The sequence below is a fragment of the Scyliorhinus torazame genome, chromosome 10 (assembly GCF_047496885.1).
Source record: "Scyliorhinus torazame isolate Kashiwa2021f chromosome 10, sScyTor2.1, whole genome shotgun sequence".
NCBI classification, from domain to species: domain Eukaryota; kingdom Metazoa; phylum Chordata; class Chondrichthyes; order Carcharhiniformes; family Scyliorhinidae; genus Scyliorhinus; species Scyliorhinus torazame.
The window spans coordinates 253,144,927-253,167,062 of NC_092716.1; the positions used below are offsets into that span (position 1 = coordinate 253,144,927).

Here is a 22,136-nt window from a genome sequence, read left to right on the forward strand (position 1 = left end):
CTAGAAAAACTGCAGGGGAGTTAGTCCCGCTGTCCTGGCCTATATTTACCCATCAATCCACATGACCGAAACAGAAGACATCAACTGGTCGTCATCAACACATTGCTGTTTGTGGAAGTTTTCCGTGCGTACAATGGAGGCTTTGCTTCCTACATGTTGACACAGTGATTACACTTCAGAAGTACGTCATTGGCTGCAGAGCACTTTGGGGCCCTCTGCTGGTCATGGAAAGCGCTGTAACAAATGCAAGTCTTTCTTCTCTTCCTCAGATTTTATCTCCATTGAAATAAAAAGCTGAAAATTACTTGCTACTCGTGTAACAGCAAAGGCCAACCACCAGATGGTGCACTTGGCCGAGTGCTGGACCCAAAGCTTGCATTCCAACTCCAGTCCAAAGACAGGGCATTAAGGTGAACGAGACCCCTACAATGAACCAACAGGTATCAAGTTTAAATTGATCAAACCTTCCATTTTCGCACGGATATTATAATTTACAAGCAATTGGCTTTGAAAAAACATTTTTTTTACAACCGATTCATATAGTTCACATAATGCATTTCTGCAAAGATAATGGGGCAAAATTTTAATTTTGAGCGAGTCATTGACCTGCTGCCTACATCACCTTGATCTGTTTAAAATTCTCATCCTCGAGGACCCGGGTTCGACCACATGCCCAACATGCATTGTTCCTCAGTCTCTAACTGAGCCAGTCTGTGGTTTCAGTCAACATGGGTGTGGCTTTAGTGGTTCAAAGTTTCTTATGACGAGGCGCCATGGGGCGACACGGTGGTGCAGTGGTTAGCACTGCTGTCTCACGGCGTTGCGGACCCGGGTTCGATCCCGGCCCCGGGTCACTGCCCGTGTGGAGTTCGCATGTCCTCCCCATGTCTGCGTGGGTCTCGCTCCCCACAACCCTAAATGCAGGCTAGGTGGATTGACAACGCTAAATTGCCCCTTAATTGTGAAAAATATAATTGGGGACTGTCAATTTATTTTTTTTAATATAAAAATTCTCATCCTGGTTTTCCAATCCCTCCATGCACCCCGCTTTGCGTGCCTTCAAGAGAGGGCTGACCAGTTCTTGACTGGCACAGTGACAACATCACATGGAAGGCAAATCATTCCGGCAGAATTCCCCATGGGCGAGGTCCTCCGCTCCGCCGGCAGCGAACCCACGCCCGCGGGTTTCCCGACGGCATGGGGTGGCCACAATCGGTAATCCCATTGGCCGGCTGCCGGACTGGAGAATCCCGCCCTTGATTTTCGTACTATATCCTGGCCTGGGTCCCAGCCTCCTTTTGCGGAGTCAGAGGATCATTTTCTTTGTAGAGTATTTTCTCACTATTGGTTCTCGCCGTTTTGCCTTTCCCGGGCGAAAGCCTTCTTTGGTGACGGTATCTTCAGTTACCCGTGTCCTAGGCATTGGGATTCAGGCCCCAGATCTTTCAGCCTCTCCTGCTTTCCTACTTTAAGACGTTCCCTAAAATCTGTGCTCCTATAATGTAGCCTGGGATGGTTTTCCTTGTTCGAGGCCCTATATGAATACATGTTACATAGAACATAGAACAGTACAGCACAGTACAGGCCCTTCAGCTCAGATGTTGTGCCGACCATTTGTCCTCATCTAAAATCAACCTAACCTACACCCCTTCAATTTACTGCTGTCCATGTGCCTGTCCAAGAGTCGCTTAAATGTCCCTAATGACTCTGACTCCACCACCTCTGCTGGCAGTGCATTCCACACACCCACCACTCTCTGTGTAAAGAACCTGCCTCTGACATCTCCCCTATACCTTCCTCCAAGATTATGTCCCCTCGTGACAGCCATTTCCGCCCTGGGGAAATTTCTCTGGCTATCCACGCCTCTCATCACCTTGTCCAACTCTTATCAATTCACCTCTCTTCCTTCTTCGCTCCAGTGTTGTTGCTGTCTGGCTTACCTCCTCATTTCTCCATGATCCAAACAGACGGTTATAATCTCCAGGGCGGCCAATAAACTTGCCCTTGAAGAAGGCAACGTAGAAGCAGGAGGTGTAGTAATTAACGAATTGGAAGAGGAACATTTTCATGGTCAGCCGGTTCTCGTACTCAAAATGGGTTTTGGGGATCTCTGGTAAGCGAAAAAGAGAATAAACAGTGTGGTTATCACATGGAGTAGTTAGGACACCAGCTCAACGCTCCTGCAGGGACAGGAGCAGAGGAGGCCATTCAGCCCCTCCAACCTGTTCTGTCATTCAATGAGTTCTGGCAGATCTGTGACCTTGGCAGCACGGTAGCATGGTGGTTAGCACAATTGCTTCACAGCTCCAGGGTCCCAAGTTCGATTCCGGCTTGGGTCACTGTCTGTGCGGAGTCTGCACGTTCTCCCCGTGTCTGCGTGGGTTTCCTCCGGGTGCTCCGCTTTCCTCCCACAGTCCAAAGATATGCAGGTTAGGTGGGTTGGCCATGATAAATTGCCCTTAGTGTTGGGTGGGGTTACTGGGTTATGGGGATAGGGTGGAGATGTGCAGTTGGGTAGGGTGCTCTTTCAGAGAGCCAGTGCAGACTCGATGGGCCGAATGGCCTCCTTCTGCACTGTAAATTCTATGATTTAAAAAAAACTCCATGGACCACCTTTTAAAAAAACAACCTTTGGATTGTGAAAATCTATCAATCTTAGTTTGAAAATTAACAATTGTGTAGAATTAACTACCATTTGCAGAGGAGAATTCTACGGGTCGAATTTTTCTGAATATCGGCAAAGGCCCAATGGTGGGTGGGGAAAGGGGAGTTGGAGCCACAGGCACCATTGGCGGCTCTCTCTGCCGTACCGTCCTAGGTTTGGTTTGGACAAACTGGCAAAGGGCGGGTCCCACAACGCCACACTGGCTCAGCCAGAAACGTTGTCTTTTTGAAGATCGGGGCGTCATTTTTAAAGGTCGCCCTCTCCCCATAATTCCACCCAATCTTTGGACACTAAGCGGTAATTTATCATGGCCTACTCACCTAACCTGCACTCCTTTGGACTATGGGAGGAAACCGGAGTACCCGGAGACACGGGGCGAATGTGCAAACTCCACACAGTCAGTCACCCAAGGGTGGAACTGAACCTGGGTCCCCGGTGCTGTGAGGCAGCAGTGCTAACCACTGCTCATTTATTCATTTATACTGAAAAACACTCGGCCCACACATGCACACAGTCCCGAAAACACAGGTCTAGGATTTTCCTTGGAGGTGCTCCTCCTCTGTTGGAATGTGTGGACTACGTCCCATTTCCATTTGTAATAAAACGGAGCCTCTTTGAGGGAAATATCGGTGACCATGAAAGGAAAATGGTCTCTGCCCACTGAAGTGCCACCGTAGATCAATCAGTGTGTTCAATGCCAAGACTTTCCTCAGGCCCTCTTCCCCGGTCTTCCATTAACTTGGGCAAAAAGCCCACTTACGCAAAAGGGTTTCTGCAAATGGTACAGCACAAAGCGAATGGGACACAAAACGCCAAGTTAATGTACGACTGCTGCCACTGAGCCAACATGGTCACTTGTGCCATCATAAAGGCAACCTCACGGGTAGGTAATTAAAACGGAAAGGGCTGAAGACACTCTGCAAGTCAGGCAGCACAAGTGGAGGGGGAATGGTTATTGCACAGAAGGAGGCCACTTCAACTGCTGTGTCTATGTCAGCTCTCTGCAGGAGTAACTCAGCTAGTCGCACTCCCCTAGTAGTTCCTGAATTATGAACATATCAAATAGGGCGGCACAGTGGTGCAGTGGTTAGCACCGCTGTCTCACGGCGCCGAGGACCCGATTTCGATTCCCAGGATCACTGTCCGTGTGGAGTTTGCACATTCTCCCCGTTTCCGCGTGGGTTTCACCCCCACAACCCAAAGATGTGCAGGGTAGGTGGATTGGCCGCAAAAATAATTGGGTCTCTAAATTTATTTTTTTAAAGATTTTTTAAAAAATGAACTAATGAAATAGGCCATTCAGCCCTTTGCCCCTGATCCACCATTCAATAATTATCAGTTTGTGTTTCAAATTTCACACTCCCATCTATCCCCGATAACCTTCGATTTTCTTGCCTAACGAGCATCTATCCCACCTTTGCCTTAAAAATATTCAGTGACCCCCCACCTCCACTGCCTTCTGAGGCAGAGAGTTCCAAAGTTACACCACCCTCTTGGGAGGAATAAATTCTCCTCATCTCTGTGCTCAAAGGGCAACTCCTAATTTTAAAAGAGTGTCCCCTAGCTCTGGACTCGCCCACAAGAGGAAACATCCTTTCCACGTCCACCTTCTCGAGGACATTCCGGATCTTATGGGCTTCAATCAAGTCACCTCCCACTCTTCTAAACCCCAGTGGAAATGAGCCCAGCCTTTCCAACCTATCCTCAAGACAATCCGCTCATTCCGGCTACCAATCTAGTCAACCTCCTCTAAAGCACTGCCAGCGCATTTACACCCTGCCTATTCCATTCGTCTTAATTACGTGCTGTACCTGCAGATTAACTTCTTGTGCCTCATGCACCAGAACAGCCAGATCCCTCTGCACGTCGGAATTCTGTAGTCATTCTCTGTTTAAGTAACACTCTGCTTTTTCCAAACATTTTTCTTTTCCGGGTCTTTTGCAATTCCCCTTTTGAAAACCGTGATTGACTCTGTCTCCACTGCACTCTCAGACAGCGCATTCCAGATCCGCACTGCTTGCTGTGTATGAAGGTTGTTCCTCAGATTGCCGTGGGTTCTTTTGCTAATCACTTTAAATCGGTGTCCCCTGGTTCCCCGACACTTCTGCCGATGGGAGCAATGTCTCTATCTGCTGTTCAGGACACCTCATGACTTTGAACACCTCACTCCTCTCCCCCATCTCTTCCTGAAGGAGAACAACCCCAGCTTTCCAATGTATCCACATAACCAAAGTCCCTCATCTCTGGAACTGTTCTTGTAAATCTGCACGTCCTTCATAAAAAGTGTGGCGTCCACAATTTGACACAGTGCTTCAGTTGAGGACAGTGCTGGATTTTATACAGATTTATCATAGCTTCCTTGATTTCTGTTCTCTGTGCCTCTCTTTCTAAAACCCAAGATCTGGTATGCTTCATTAACCCACTTTCTCAGCCTGCCCTGCCACCTCCGATGTTTTGTGCTCACATAACCCCAGGTGTTTCTGTTCCTGCAACCTCTTTAGAATTGTGCTCATTGCTTCACATCATCTCTATTTGTTCTTTCGACAAAAATGTACCAGTTCACACTTCTGTGATTGAATTGTATCTGCAACGTTTCTGCCCAGAAGTCTGGGCTCTCATGCAAAGGTCACAGACACGAAACATTAACCCTGCTTTATTTCACCGCTGATACTGCCAGACCCGCTGAGATTTTCCAGTACTATCATTAAAAAAAATGTATTCATTCACAAGATGCGGAAGTTGCTGGTTAGGCCAGCATTCATTGCCCATCCTTTTTAAAAAATAAATTTAAAGTACCCAATTCAATTTTTCCAATTAAGGGGCAATTTAGCGTGTTCAATCCACCTACCTTGCAGATCCTTGGGTTGTGGGGGCGAAACCCACGCAAACATGGGGAGAATGTGCAAACTCCACACGGACAGTGACCCAGAGCCGGGATGGAACCTGGGACCTGTTACCACTGCGCCACCGTGCTGCCTTCTCGTTGTCCATCCTTAACTGTCCTCAAGAAAGTGGTGGTGATCTGCCTTCTTGAACTGTTGTAGTTTTTGTGGCGTAGGTACAACAGTCATTTTGGCCAACGTTAAGTCGAACATCAATTTGGTTGACAGTACTCTGAAGGGGCCTGGCAAGCGACTCAGCTGTACAAGGGATGCCCGCTATTACCATCTCAGGCCAAACCCCAAGAGTGGCGAGGATAATGGTCAGAAACGCCAATATTTTCTTTTAATTTTGTAAGACTGTGAGGAAAGGATACCTTGCTCCAGGAGTGATTGCACAAGGAAATAGGGATGTGGAATATGAAAACAAACTTTATTACCAACACAGTATTGAAATATATTTAACATCATACCAGAAAATAGCTTGCAATTCACCATTAAACAATGCTACTAAACACAGAGAATGCAATACCCTTAACTGCTATCTTTATTCCCACTCAAAAAATAAGAAATGCCATCTCAGTTCTCAATCCATTTAAATACCATTAGCATTTAGGAATATTTGCTATACAGAGATGATCTTTGAGAAAGAGAGATCTTTTGACACTGCTTTAAAGAACAGGCCTGAATCCTGCCAGAACCATGCATAAACTCTGGCTGCATGTCTTTGGAAGATACTTTTCAGTTTGTTTCAGCTCCCCTTGTTTTCAGCCAAGTCTGCGTTGCTTAAAAATACTGTTTAGAATTTACAGTGCAGAAGGAGGCCATTTGGCCCATCGAGTCTGCACCGACCCTTGGAAAAAGTACTCTACCTACGCCCACACCTCCACCCTATCCCCATAACCCAGTAACCCCTCCTCACCTTTTTTTTTGGACACTAATTTAGCAATTTAGCATGGCCAATCCACCTAACCTGCACATCTGTGGTCTGTGGGAGGAAACCGGAGCACCCGGAGGAAACCCACGCAGACATGGGGAGAATGTGCAGACTCCGCACAGACAGTGACCCGAGCCGGGAATCGAACCTTGGACCCTGGAGCTGTGAAGCAACTGTGGTAACCACCGTTCTGCCCCCTTGTTACTGATACTGTTAATCTCTTTTAAATGAATTTCAGTGAGGAAAAAACTGCCCGGCCTCTGATCACAGCTTCATCGATAACTCTGCGGACTTTCTGCAAAATGCCTGATAACTTTGCACGTCCCAGTAATGACATCATCTTGCCAAGCTGGAATCTAATTAACTCCACCAGGAATCCCCTTAATCCAAACAAAACTGCATTAGTCCAAGCTGTTTAGGATGGTTTAATTGCACCGCCGGCTCTCAAAACCTTTGCTGTCTTTCAAACCAGGAGTTCTTTTAAAACGTGACTACAGCAGTTACGCACACATTAACCCAGACTTTTAACCCTTACTGCATCAAATAAGTACAACACAATATAGCTGAAATTCCTACATTCATCACACGCCCCACCCCGCAATCTCATCAATGAATAAAAAAGAATCCCATTACCTTTCAACAGAACAAACTAAATCAAATAATTGGCATTGTGCATTAAACATTTCAGTAAAAGCAGTAAGGAACAGGCTCTGGTGGAGAATGTAAAATGCAGAGTTTTACCAAGGTCCGTGATCCAGATTGCCACCTTCTCGTAGAAGAAGTTGAGAATCATGATGATGATGAAGTTCAGTATGGAGGCTGTGACAGACGTGACCATCTGGGGTGTAACGAATGTACCAATGTATTTAACCTTCCTCATATTCACGGTGATCTTGGCAAAGGAGGCATACATTGAGAGACGGTACACTATAACCGCAACGATGCAGATCAGGATTAAAAAGATCTGTGAAAAGGTAAACATTGGAAGTACAATTGAAGCCACTGAATGGAAAAGAGAATCATCGCAGCTATTATCTGTGCAATCCCCAACTTGATTGGACAGATAACATCTTCCGCGTGTTGCACACTCGAAAATTTTGATTTGGCATGGTCAGATAATTGTGGGTTCAAATCTCACTCCAGGACGTAAGAGCTACTGTTATCAGCTTAAGATTTATTTTGTTCAGAGCTTGTATTCTCTGTCCTTATCTGGAAATGTACTTATTAAAACCTGAATCCTGTCAGAAGCATGCAGAAACTCTGCCAGTATGTCTTGATGCTTGTTTGGAGAGCTGGTACAGACACAATGGGCCAAATGGCCTCGTTCGACACCGTAACAATTCTGTATGTGCAAACTGGACATTTTGCAATGTGCTTTTTTATATATATTGAGCACTGACACCATAAATGGAGGGAGTGAGTAATTACTGATGTTGTGAGGAATTACTGAGCCGATTAAACAAATAGACGCCGATGGGTGAGGATGGAAACGTGGAGAGGTGAAAAACCAACATTATCACACTGACCTTCTGCTCCCGAGACTCCAGGAGGATTGAATATTGGGATGGGTTGGCTCTCATGCAACAGGTGGATAATGCAATTCTACCTGTTCTGCATTTCTTCATTTGTCCAGTTTCACCCCCGCAATGCTTTAAAACCGAACGTTAACATCTTATAATCTTTATTGCCACAAGTTGGCTTACTTTAACACTGCAATGCAGTTACTGTGAAAATCCCCTAGTTGCCACATTCCGGCGCCTGTTCGAGAACACAGAGGGAGAATTCAGAATGTCCAATTCACCTGACCTGTACATTTTTGGACTGTGGGACTAAACCGGAGCATCCGGAGGAAACCCACGTCGACACGGGGAGACGGTGCAGACTCCACACAGACAGTGACCCAAGCTGGGAGTCGAACTCGGGTCCCCGGCGCTGTGAAGCAACACTGCTAACCACTGTGCTACTGGAGGGGACGCTGCGAAAGAAGTGGAGCCACTGGGATGCAGTGGATGGGAGGAGAAATCGCCACACCTGGAAAGGAAACTGGATGTCAACGTTGTTAATAACCAAGGAATTCAAAGCAACTCTCACCCAAAACAAGACTGTAGCTCCTGACAGACACGAGCGTACTGCCTGGTTTGATATTGGAATGTAAGGTTCCATTTCCTGAAACAGGTTAACAAGTGTTAACACAGAGCAAAAACAAGAGCATCCCCAATTACGATCATATTACACAGGCCACTGAAATCTCTGCCGACCAGCCAGTGTATCTGAAATCAGACACTTGACAACAAATAAATATAACATGCTATCCGCTTGGAAAGTTTCAGGTAAGGCTTCTCCCAATTTGTGGAATTTCAACAAAAATCCATCGCTTTCAGAATTCAAGCCATTTTCACATAAACAGGTAATGGAGGAAGATTTATTTTAGGTAAAGCCGCTGTAGGTGTAATAGTGTAACCTCGCCACACACGTTATCACACACTATTTATCGATACAAGTACACCCAGAACATAAGGGGCGGTGGGACCAGAAATATGGAGCTGAGTACTTCTTCCGAAATGAAAAGCAAACAAAAAAGAAATGCAGATTTTGGAAATCTGAAACTATAAACCAGTCGATGCTGGATTGGCTCCGTGGAGCAGGCACCTTTCTGTGGAGTGGACGGACAGTGGTAATGTTTCAGAAGGAAACGGTTCCAAAAATGAAAGAGGGTCTGTGCCCAAACAGGAACTGATATGTTCACCCCGGTGATCATGAGGCTATTGGGTTTTGACACGCGTGAACATTTGTTGGTGAATTGATTGCGTGGTTTTGAACCAATAATCTGGAAATTTGATTGCATGTCCAGGTGAGGACGAGAGTGGGCGCGTTTTGCAAATGTTGCTCCTGAATGACATTCCTGAATTGGCCTGCAGGACACTGCAATTTGCAAAGTGAACGGGGCTTAGAGATGACAGCCAGCAACATGATCACCTCCAATTAGCCGCCTGTTAGGCTCCGTGAGGAATTTGTTAATGAGCTGGAATGGGGCAAAGGGAAATCTACAAAGCTGAGAACAGGAGGAGCGAGCAATGTGGGGCATGTTAGTGCACAGACAGCCAGTGAGAGCACAGCGGTTACGGATTGGCGCTGGCGATTTGAAGTTTCGAAGGGAAATTCTAACGGAGGTGCTTACACTGTGGAAACAGCAGAGCGGATCAGGGACATGATTGACCATTTGGGCTGGTGCTGGGACCATGAAGCCGCTGGCCCACCGCTCTCCTACCTGCAAGGCAAACTCCGACTGCCGTCGCGATTCACCCTCCAGAACCAGCTTCTATCTCCAGGCAGCACCCAGCGCCATTAGCTGGGCCTCACATTTACGTGTCTGCAGCTCAATTAGGAGCTCTCCACCCAAATGGAATAGAACATAGAACATACAGTGCAGAAGGAGGCCATTCGGCCCATCGTGTCTGCACCGACCCACTTAAGCCCCCACTTTCACCCTATCCCCATAACCCAATAACCCCTCCTAACCTTTTTGGTCACCAAGGGCAATTTATCACAGCCAATCCATCTAACCTGCACGTCTTTGGACTGTGGGAGGAAACCGGAGCACCCGGAGGAAACCCACGCAGACACGGGGAGAACGTGCAGACTCCGCACAGACAGTGACCCAGCGGAGAATCGAACCTGGGACCCTGGCGCTGTGAAGCCACAGTGCTAACCACTGTACTACCGTGCTGCTCCAAAAAGAAATAAATGTTGAAGGTGCAGGATTGGGACCTGGAAATGATCCCGACACCTGATTGAAAATCTAGCCTTAGGTGTCAGTTGTGCCTCTGTGACAGCACTGAATCAGGATTTGTGCCTTCACGTCCCACAGTCGGAGGTGTGGCCTTTCAGATGAACTTGTCTGCCTTCTCGACTGGACATAATTGGTTAGGTGGATTGGATATGCTAAATTGCCCCAAAGTGTCCAAAGGTTAGGTGGGGTTACGGGGATAGGGCGTGGGATTGGGCTTGGGTAGGGTGGTCTTTCAGGGGGGATCAGTGCAGACTCGATGGGCCAAATGGCCTCCTTCTGCACGGTCGGGATTCTACGATAAAAGGCGTCCAGACACAATTTTGAAAAGCAGCAGAGGTGTTCTGCTGCCATCTTGTGGCTAATCTTACTTTCCTCCCTTGTCCTCAGAAATAATCTAAGACCAGGGGCGGGATTCTCCGACTATCGCCGGGGGGCGGCGTGAATCCCGTCCCGCCGCTCCGACTGCCGAATTCCCCGGCGCCGGTTTTTGGCCGGGGGTGGGGATCGCGCCGCGCCGGTCGGGGGCCGTTGGCAGTTGCCCCCCCCCCCCCCCCCCCCCGGCGATCCTCCTGGCCCCGATGGGCCGAGCAGCACCCCGTTTTCGGCCAGTCCCGCCGGCGTGTATTCGACAAGGTCCCACACGGCGGGACCTGGCTCTGAGGGCGGGTTGCGGAGTCCTCGGGGGGGGGGGGGGGCGGGGGCATCCGGCCCCGGGGGAGGGGGCCCACACGGTGGCCTGGCCCGCGACCGGGGCCCATTGTGGGAGAATCCTGCCCCAGGTCATTATTGCATTGCCTCTTGGTATGTACAAAATTGGCAGCATTACATTCCAGAGAATATCTCAGGCTGGACTGAATTTGAATAAAATAAACACATCTCAGAGATCGAATGATGTTAAGAAGTTTCTGAAGCATTGGTCTTACACGGTTTATAACTTTGCAACACATGTTGGCCTTTGTGCTGCATTTTGTGACCTGTGGGTGACCCTGCAGTTCAGACCCTATCGACCACACAGCAAGTTTCCATCTCTCCACAAGGAGAAGGTATGGCAGTGTTTGTAACCAGCCTTCACCCAGCCAATTGCCTGACCATAAATACCGGGTCCCAGAGGAAGAGTAAGGTATTTTGTGGCCCGTTAGGCTGTCCAATGTGAAATGGTTTCACCTTGAGCTGTTCAAGGAACAGCTACTGCGTGTCCTTGGTAAGTATGTACCGGTCAGGCAGGGAGGAAGTGGTCGAGCGAGGGAACCGTGGTTTACTAAAGCAGTCGAAACACTTGTCAAGAGGAAGAAGGAGGCTTATGTAAAGATGAGACATGAAGGTTCAGTTAGGGCGCTCGAGAGTTACAAGTTAGCTAGGAAGGACCTAAAGAGAGAGCTAAGAAGAGCCAGGAGGGGACATGAGAAGTCTTTGGCAGGTAGGATCAAGGATAACCCTAAAGCTTTCTATAGATATGTCAGGAATAAAAGAATGACTAGGGTAAGAGTAGGGCCAGTCAAGGACAGTAGTGTGACGTTGTGCTTGGAGTCCGAGGAGATAGGAGAGGTGCTAAATGAATATTTTTCATCAGTATTCACACAGGAAAAGACAATGTTGTCGAGGAGAATACTGAGATTCAGGCTACTAGACTAGAAGGGCTTGAGGTTCATAAGGAGGAGGTGTTAGCAATTCTGGAAAGTGTGAAAATAGATAAGTCCCCTGGGCTGGATGGGATTTATCCTAGGATTCTCTGGGAAGCTAAGGGGGAGATTGCTGAGCCTTTAGCTTTGATCTTTAAGTCATCTTTATCTACAGGAATAGTGCCAGAAGACTGGAGGATAGCAAATGTTGTCCCCTTGTTCAAGAAGGGGAGTAGAGACAACCCCGGTAACTATAGACCAGTGAGCCTTACTTCTGTTGTGGGCAAAATCTTGGAAAAGTTTATAAGAGATAGGATGTATAATCATCTGGAAAGAAATAATTTGATGAGAGATAGTCAACATGGTTTTGTGAAGGGTAGGTCATGCCTCACAAACCTTATTGAGTTCTTTGAGAAGGTGACCAAACAGGTGGATGAGGGTAAAGCAGTTGATGTGGTGTATATGGATTTCAGTAAAGCGTTTAATAAGGTTCCCCACAATGTTCAGACTGGAGTCCAGTTTCTAGTGGTGTACCACAAGGATCTGTTTTGGGGCCACTGCTGTTTGTCATTTTTATAAATGACCTGGAGGAGGGCGTAGAAGGATGGGTGAGTAAATTTGCAGATGACACTAAAGTCGGTGGAGTTGTGGACAGTGCAGAAGGATGTTACAAGTTACAGAGGGACATAGATAAGCTGCAGCATTGGGCTGAGAGGTGGCAAATGGAGTTTCATGCAGAAAAGTGTGAGGTGATTCATTTTGGAAGGAATAACAGGAAGACCGAGTACTGGGCTAATGGTAAGATTCTTGGTAGTGTGGATGAGCAGAGAGATCTCGGTGTCCATGTACATAGATCCCTGTAAGTTGCCACCCAGGTTGAGAGGGTTGTTAAGAAGGCGTACGGTGTGTTAGCTTTTATTGGTAGAGGGAATGAGTTTCGGAGCCATGAGGTCATGTTGCAGCTGTACAAAACTCTGGTGCGGCCGCATTTGGAGTATTGCGTGCAATTCTGGTCGCCGCATTATAGGAAGGATGTGGAAGCATTGGAAAGGGTGCAGAGGAGATTTACCAGAATGTTGCCTGGTATGGAGGGAAGATCTTATGAGGAAAGGCTGAGGGACTTGAGGCTGCTTTCATTAGAGAGAAGAAGATTAAGAGGTGACTTAATAGAGGCATACAAGATGATCAGAGGATTGGATAGGGTGGACAGTGAGAGCCTTTTTCCTCAGATGGTGATGTCTAGCACGACGGGACATAGCTTTAAATTGAGGGGAGATAGATATAAGGCAGATGTCAGAGGTAGGTTCTTTACTCAGAGTATTAAGGGCGTGGAATGCCCTGCCTGCAACAGTAGTGGACTCGCCAACACTAAGGGCATTCAAATGGTCATTGGATAGACATATGGACAATAAGGGAATAGTGTAGATGGGCTTTAGAGTGGTTTCACAGGTCGGCGCAACATCGAGGGCCGAAGGGCCTGTACTGCGCTGTAATGTTCTATGTTCTATGAGGAAGGGCGACGTGCGGTGGGATCGGTTAAGTTTCCAAATTAACATCGCTAGCAAACTACTTTAGCGGCAGCTGATTTTAACACTATTCAACAAATTGGACAGACAACCGATTCACATTTGATCAGGACACCCAACAGCTGTCACTCCCCGATTGTCCTCCCATTAATGTTGATGCACCAAAATCAGCCATCAGTTCCCAACCAATGCCCCTACAGAAGCTCCTTCATGTTGCAGTCACCCACAGCAGGAATCTAAGCTGAGCATGTCATGTTTTGTCCGCTAATCGCACCTGAGTGACTGGGTTTCTCTTGGTGTGAGTGCACTTCGCCTCATACTCTGGGCGTAACTGGAGTTGCTGCTGTTCCTCTTCAAAGTCCACAAGGTCCCACTCATACTCGAGCTTGGCCTGTCGTCGCTTCCACAACTCCAGGAACAGAGTGACTGTTCAAGAGACAGAAAGAGGAAGTTATGTAACAAAGCCTGAGATTTCATCCTTTTGAAAACTGCATTTTCCAGTACCTTTCATTGCGCAGATCTACCGACAAATGCAACCAGGGTAGAGTCAAGGCTTTCACAGCACTTGTGCGCTGTGACTATTGTAGACGATACCAGTTCAATGGACCTACTGGCTGAAATTCTCCGTCCGCCCCGCCCCGCTGCAGTGAATGCAGTTTTGGCTGAGCGCCAAATTCCCCGTTCTCGCTGGCAGCAGTGGGGGGGGGGGGGGAGGGGGGGTGCGTACTCGGATCGGGGACTCACAGCCACAGTTTTGTTTTGGTTTTACGTTAACCAACTGCAACAGCAAAAGGCACTCACCCCAAATTCCCATAAAAACCGCAAAGAACAAAGTGGCTGCGTTGTCAAACAGGTGAGAATTCTGCGGCAAAAAGAAAGAAGATTTGAAAATGACAATCTTTCTCCAGCAAAGTTCAAAATCAGTGCAACATTGAGTGGATTATCTGGTTTTAATACAGACACCACAGAAACAGAATGTTTCCTTTTTAAAAAAACAATAAATTATCCTTTTACAAATGTAAACTCCAATCGCCCCCTCAGTTTGTGCACTCCAGTGGCACGCAGGTATGCCAATGTTTCACTTGGGAAGGGGAAAGACGCCAAGTTTAGGGGTTGATCGTGAGGTGTGACAACACCTCGATTTATTTGCTTTTTCAGGGGAAATGAGTGTTAGAGACAAAGCCAACAACTGTTGCCCATCCCTAATTGCCCTTGAGAAGTTGGTGGTGCACCACATTTTTGAACCGCTGGAGTCCATCTCGCGGAGGCACACCCACAATGAGGTTAGGAAGGCAGTTCCTGGATTCTGACCCTGTAACAGACAGTGCGGTGAGTGTTTTAGAGGGGAACTTGCAGCTGGTTGGGTGCAGTTTTGATCTCCCTATCCAAGGAAATATATACTTGCCATAGAGAGTTTGCAATGAAGGTCCATCCCTGAGAAGGTGGGATTGTTATCTGAGGGAGATTCACGAGGTTGGATCTGCATTCACCAGAGTTTAGGACAATGAGAGGTGATCTCAATGAAGCATACAGAATTCTTACAGGACTCAACAGGGTAGATGCAGGAAGAATGTTTTCCCTGTCTGGAGGAGGGGAAGAGGTGGGGGATTTGGGAGGTGGTCTAGAATTTTTTTTCAATGGAATTTAAATTTCAACAACTACCATAGATTATCATAGAATTTACAGTGCAGAAGGAGGCCATTCGGCCCATCGAGTCTGCACCGGCTCTTGGAAAGAGCACCCTACCCAAGGTCCACACCTCCACCCTATCCCCATAACCCAGTAACCCCACCCAACACTAAGGGCAATTTTGGACACCAAGGGCAATTTATCATGGCCAATCCACCTAACCTGCACATCTTTGGACTGTGGGAGGAAACCGGAGCACCCGGAGGAAACCTACGCACACACGGGGAGGATGTGCAGACTCCGCACAGACAGTGACGCAAGCCGGAATCGAACCTGGGACCCTGGAGCTGTGAAGCAATTGTGCTATCCACAATGCTACCGTGGATTCAAACCTGGGTGTCCAGATTATTACCCCGAGTCCCTGGATTATTAGTCCAGTGGCAATGCCACTGTGCCATTGCCTCCCTGGAACACCGTCTCACCACGGTACATCACCTCACCACGGTACACTGCCTCACCACGGTACACTTCCTCACCCTGGTACACTGCCTCACCACGGTACACTTCCTCACCCTGGTACACTGCCTCACCCTGGTACACTGCCTCACCATGGTACACTGCCTCACCACGGTACACTGCAACACCACGGTACACTTCCTCACCCTGGTACACTTCCTCACCCTGGTACACTTCCTCACCCTGGTACACTTCCTCACCCTGGTACACTGCCTCACCACGGTACATTGCAACACCACGGTTCACTCCCTCACCCTGGTACACTGCAACACCACGGTACACTTCCTCACCCTGGTACATTGCCTCACCACGGTACACTTCTTCACCCTGGTACACTGCAACATCACACTTCCTCACCCTGGTACACTGCAACATCACACTTCCTCACCCTGGTACACTGCAACATCACACTTCCTCACCCTGGTACACTTCCTCACCCTGGTACACTTCCTCACCCTGGTACACTGCCTCACCACGGTACATTGCAACACCACGGTTCACTCCCTCACCCTGGTACACTGCAACACCACGGTACACTTCCTCACCCTGGTACACTTCTTCACCCTGGTACACTGCAACATCACACTTCCTCACCCTGGTACACTGCAACATCACACTTCCTCACCCTGGTACACTGCCTCACCACAGTTACTTCCTCACCCTGGAACACCGTCTCACCACGGTACATCACCTCACCATGGTACACTGCCTCACCCTGGTACACTTCCTCACCACGGTACACTTCCTCACCCTGGTACACTGCAACACCACACTTCCTCACCCTGATACACTGCCTCACCAGGGTACATCACCTCATTATGGTATACCACATTATTACAGTACACTTTTTCACCCTGGTACATTGCCTCACCATGGTACACTGCCTCACCACGGTACACTTCCTCACCCTGGTACACTTCCTCACCATGGTACATTGCCTCACCACGGTACACTTCCTCACCCTGATACACAGCCTCACCAGGGTACATCACCTCATTATGGTATACCACATTATTACAGTACACTTTTTCACCCTGGTACATTGCCTCACCATGGTACACTGCAACACCACGGTACACTGCCTCACCACAGTACACTTCCTCACCCTGGTACACTGCAACACCACACTTCCTCACCCTGGTACACTTCCTCACCCTGGTACATTGCCTCACCACGGTACACTTCCTCACCCTGGTACACTGCCTCACCACGGTACACTTCCTCACCCTGGAACACTGCCTCACCGCGGTACATCACCTCACCACGGTACACCGCATCATTACGGTACACTTTCTCACCCTGGTACACTGCAACGCCATGGTACATCACCTTACCCTGGTACACTGCAACTCCATGGTACATCACCTCACCATGGTACATCACCTCATCCTGGTACACTGCAACACCACGGTACATCACCTCACCGCGGTACATCACCTCACCACGGTACATCGCCTCACCACGGTACACTGCATCATTATGGTACACTTTCTCACCCTGGTACATCACCTCACCCTGGTACACTGCAACACCACGGTACATCACCCACCATGGTACACTGCCTCACCACAGTATACCGCCTCACCACTGTACATCACCGCACCATGGTACACCGTCTCACCACGGTACACCACCTCACTACAGTACATCGCTTCACCATAGTACACTGCTTCACCACAATACACCGCCTCACCACAGTATACTGCCTCACCATGGTACACTGCCCCACCACGGTACACCGGCTCACCACGGCACACCACCTCACCACAGTGCACCATCTCACCACGGTACACCACCTCAGAATAAGGGGCAGACCTTTTTGGACTGAATTCAAAAAAGACATTCAAATTTCCACGCTTGGAAGCTGAATCATATTGTCAGTTTAACCAATCCTTAGGTCACTGATCACAGTTTCATTTGGTCTGAATTGTTATTATTTCTTAATTCATCAGATTGTGAAATTTTAAAATCAATAAGTCTAAATGTGCCGCGTGACTACACCACATGACTTCTGCTAGTAATGCCAAAGCATAATCTCCAAGTACAATATCAATTCATCATGTATATAATATAACCAATGTACTATCAATATAAATGTGTGCTTACCTTTCTTTTAGTCTGACCGAAGAAGTATTGAACTTGTATCATTTGGAAAGCTATTGCATCAAGTCTAAGTTCCAAACCCCCAGAATCGTCCCCAAAATGAAGTAATTGAGAGGGGCTTTAGCTGGCAGGGGTAATGCCAAGGTGCCAAGCTGGCATTTTTTGCACGGTGGTGATCGGGCTGGGGGAGGGGCACTTTGCGAGTTTCAGGGGCTGCAGGGGAGTCCGGGGACCCCCTTATAGTGAGTTGGGGTTTGGGAGGGACGGGAGCTCGAAACGCCATTTAAAAATGGGTGAAAGGTTATCGGGGGGGGGGGGGGGGGGGCCGTTTAGGCAGGAATGTGCGGTTTAGGTCAGCCGTGATCTCATTGAGTGGCGGGGCAGGCACAAGGGGCCCGCCTCTTCCCCAAACTCGTCTGTTGTAACGAGCAGCTGGAAGGATCGTGAAAGGCATTGTTTTATCAGTTGCATTATTTGGAATTGTAGTTCCCTTTGTTCAAAGCTGACGCACCTTGGTTGATTCGCAGGTGGTATTCAGTCTCCAGAAGTCACAACCGTCACACAGGGGGCACATGATGATTTTCCCTCCCAATTCAGCATCGCAGATCTCGTCACTAGGAGAAGGATGGAAAAACTGGTCATTAAGCCCTCCCCTCGGCAAACCTCTTCGTAATTTAAATTCTAATACACACTGGGTTAGAGAAACACAAGAAAGCTCGTCATTTAACTTTATATTTTCATGTTTCGCTTTAGGCAAGGATCATTCCGGTACAGAAACAAAAGGAATGTCCATTTGTGAATTTTCTGGTGCTCACAGCCCCCTCAATCCGTGCTAGCCTCACCAAGGACGGACTCTAAATGTCCCTGACAAGGGTGTCAGGTGTCCCCATCCTCTCCACGCCAAACAATTTTGACTGCCACCTGTCAGAATCGACACCATTCCCACCAACGTCAGGTAGGCGTTGTCGTGTTAATCACCCTGGGGTAACACGGACTGCAACTGGATGCAGTTGTACTTGAAAGTAGACTCCAAACTTTGATGTTGGTTCAATCCGCTTTATTGAACTTGTTAAGCAGTGCACACAGTTCGCTGTCGGTTTGACACTCTACTAATCTAAGTGTGTTCACTATAACTAACTAGACCAGTCTAGCTCTGAGCCACGTGTAGAAGGTGCTAACTGATATATACACCCTGACTGTCACTACAGTTGTCACCAGTGGAAAGAGGCAGAGTGCTGATGCCTCGTGTGTTTTATAGTGGGAGACCACCTTTTAGTGTTCTGCCTGGTGATTGGTTGTGTTCTGTCCTCTGTGTTGATTGGCTGTACTGGGTGTCTGTCACTGCCTGTCTGTATCTCATTATGTGCATGAGTGCATATCATGACAGGAGTCAGGAGTTCGAATGTGCGAATGAGGCCCAGGAGTTTGAACCTCCCGGTTCATACTCAGGGGCCAGGACATGACACTATGCGCCACTATCCCAGATTTGAAATCGGACTTACAGGGGGGGCGATTTTGCACCCCCCCCTCCCAAGTCCTCCGTCAGCGAGAACGGCTACACGGGTGCAAAATCCCGCGACAATCGGGAAACAGAATTCTCCCTGACAAGATCGAATTTCCCTATTTTCCCCGCCCCTTGTTGGTGACTCAATAACGGTTCATTTGAATACATTTACATATATAATTGATTTCAATAGTGAGCCCCCCCTCATAGATAAGTAAAAATATGAATCAGTCGAGGGGATCCCTCGAGGGTGCAAAGACACGTATAGTCCCTGGAGGCCAACCTGTGCCAAGGGGCAGTGGCAGGACGAACTCTCTGGGGCACCCCATTGGGGGCATGTTTTTCCTTCTGTTTGTTGGGCTGGGAGGAGCCGCCGATGCTGGTGGTGGTTCGAGGGTGTCAGAGTATCTCCGATGCTGGTGGTGGGGATGGCGAGCGTGGAGAGCCCCTGGTACTTGAGGGGGGGGGGGGGGGGGGCCATGTCCAAAGGGGTGGGGGTGGGGTTATTTTCGGTTATCCGATCTCTGATGAACGGCCTCGCTGGCTGCATCAGGCCCCGCCCCACCTTAATCATAGAATTTACAGTGCAGAAGGAGGCCATTTGGTCCATCGAGTCTGCACCGGCCCTCGGAAAGCAGAACCGACTCGAGCCCACACCTCCACCCCATCCCGGTAACCCCACCTAACATTTGGGACACCAAGGAGCAATTTAACACGGCCAACCCCACTGAACCTGCGCATCTTTGGACTGTGGGAGGAAACCGGAGCATCCGGAGGAAACACACGCAGACACGGGGAGGATGTGCAAACTCCACACAGTCAACTGAGGCCGGGATTGAACCCGGGTCCTTGGTGCTGTGAGGCAGCTGTGCTAACCACTGTGCTACCATGCCGCCTCTATCCGAATATCTGGAAACAGAATATATTTTGGCAGGTTTTGAAATTTAAACACAGCAAGTTAGTTCGGAAACGGCTTAAATTTCAGTCTTAAGCTGCGTTGCATTGTCAAGGAGCGGCTCAGGTTGTATTCTCTTGCAAGAGGACGAGAAAGTGTTGCTCCTTGTTGAAGTGTTATCCATTCGAAACAAAACAGGGAAGCTTACCTCCACACATTTCCATCTTTAGTGATACAGCCATACAGGAAGCAAATAAATCCGACCGCACCTGCAATCCCCAACATTTCAGTGTAAAATCCAAGCCAGGCAAAATATATCCCAATCTTCTCTCCATAGTACTTTCTAGAAGGTAAATATAGAGAAGTTATATAAACTCACATTCTTAAAGCAGAATTATAATAATAATCACTTATTGTCACAAGTCGGCTTCAATGAAGTTACTGTGAAAAGCCCCTAGTCGCCACATTCCGGCGCCTGTTCGGGGAGGCTGGAATGGAAATTGAACCCATGCTGCTGGTCTTGTTCTCCATTAAAAGCCAGCTGTCTTAGCCCACTGTGCTAAACCAGCCCTTATCCACTAATTATCCACTAATGCCGAATGTTCTCACGCCCATTGAGAGACAATCTCTCCAAAACTGGAGTCTGGTGGAATTTAATTTCAATTTGAAAATCTGGAATATAAAGTTAGTCTCGGTAATGGTACCACCGTGAACCTAACACGGAGTGTCAACAAAAGACCCATCTGAATCACGAATGCCCTTTTGGGAAGGAAATCTCCCATCCTTACCTGGTCTGGCTCACAAGTGACTTCAGACCCACTGCAATTTGATTTTCTCTTAACGACCTGCGGAAATGATCTAGCGGACCATTCAGTTCAGGGGCAATTCGGGATGGGCAACAAATGCTGGCCTTGTCAGCAATGCCCATGTCCCGTAAAATAATTTGCTGGGTCACTGTCTGTGCGGAGTCTGCACGTTCTCCCCGTGTCTGCGTGGGTTTTCTCTGGGTGCTCCGGTTTCCTCCCACAGTCCAAAGACGTGCAGGTTAGGTGGATCGGCCATGATAAATTGCCATTAGTGAGCAAAAAGGTTAGGAGGGGTTATTGGGTTACGGGGATAGGGTGGAAGTGAGGGCTTAAGTGGGTCGGTGCAGACTCGATGGGCCGAATGGCCTCCTTCTGCACTGTATATTCTATGTTCTAAACATCTCATAGAGCATTAACACATTGCTGTTTGTGAGGGTTTGCTGTGTACAGATTGACTGGAAGTTTCCAACAGTGACTACACTTCAAACATTACTTAATTACAAATCACAAAGGTGTTATACCAATGCAATTCTTTATTTCTTGATGGGCAAAGTAAGGGAGCAATCAGGGTAATGACCTTGGAGAGGGGAGGAAGAATTATAGAATTGTTACTGCGCAGTAACAGGCCATTTGGCCCATGTATCAACACTGGCCCTTTAAACTCCCCAAGTCCCAATCCGATGCCTTCTCCCTATAACCCTGCACATTTTTCCTTTTCAAAGCCTAGCTTGAACCTGCCTCCACCACACTCTCAGGCAGTGCATTCCAAAACCTGACCACTCGCTGCACAAGAAAGTTTCTCTTCAGTTCACTTTTGCTCCATTTACTAATCACTTTCAATCTGTGCCCTCTCATTCTCGATCCTTTCGCGAGCGGGAGCAGTTTAACAACAATACAAATAATAGTTTCTCCCTATCTACTCTGTATGATTTTGAATACCTCTATCAAATATCCTCCCAACCTTCTTTTCTGAAAGGAGAACAGCCCTAACTTTGCTGATCTATCGTCATAACTGAAGTTCCTCACCTCTAGAACCATTCTCGTGAATCTTTTCTGCACTCTCTGTAATACCTTCATGACCTTCCTAATGGGCGACACCTGGAACTGGACACAATGTTCCAGCTGAGGTCGAACTAGTGACTTACACAAATTCAACATAACCTCCTTGCTCTTGTACTCTACGCCCCTGTTAATAAAGCCCAGGGGCGGGATTCTCCGATCCCCCGCCAGGTCGGAGAATCGCCGGGGGGGGGGGGCGGCGTGAATC

At 48.1% G+C, this 22,136-nt stretch overlaps 1 protein-coding gene across 10 annotated transcripts in view; it reads right to left on the reverse strand.

Moving 5' to 3' along the window:
• Positions 1-22,136, reverse strand: part of ano5a (anoctamin 5a) — a 240,772-nt gene that overhangs the window by 29,202 nt on the left and 189,434 nt on the right. For all 10 annotated transcript variants that reach the window (XM_072466684.1, XM_072466682.1, XM_072466680.1 and 7 more), the window contains 7 exons: positions 20,272-20,406; positions 18,176-18,278; positions 14,218-14,278; positions 13,691-13,842; positions 8,573-8,647; positions 7,223-7,445; positions 1,941-2,110 (listed from right to left, as the gene is read on the reverse strand). In XM_072466684.1, coding sequence (XP_072322785.1) covers positions 1,941-2,110; positions 7,223-7,445; positions 8,573-8,647; positions 13,691-13,842; positions 14,218-14,278; positions 18,176-18,278; positions 20,272-20,406 — 919 coding nt within the window. The remainder of the gene's footprint in view (positions 1-1,940; positions 2,111-7,222; positions 7,446-8,572; positions 8,648-13,690; positions 13,843-14,217; positions 14,279-18,175; positions 18,279-20,271; positions 20,407-22,136) is intronic.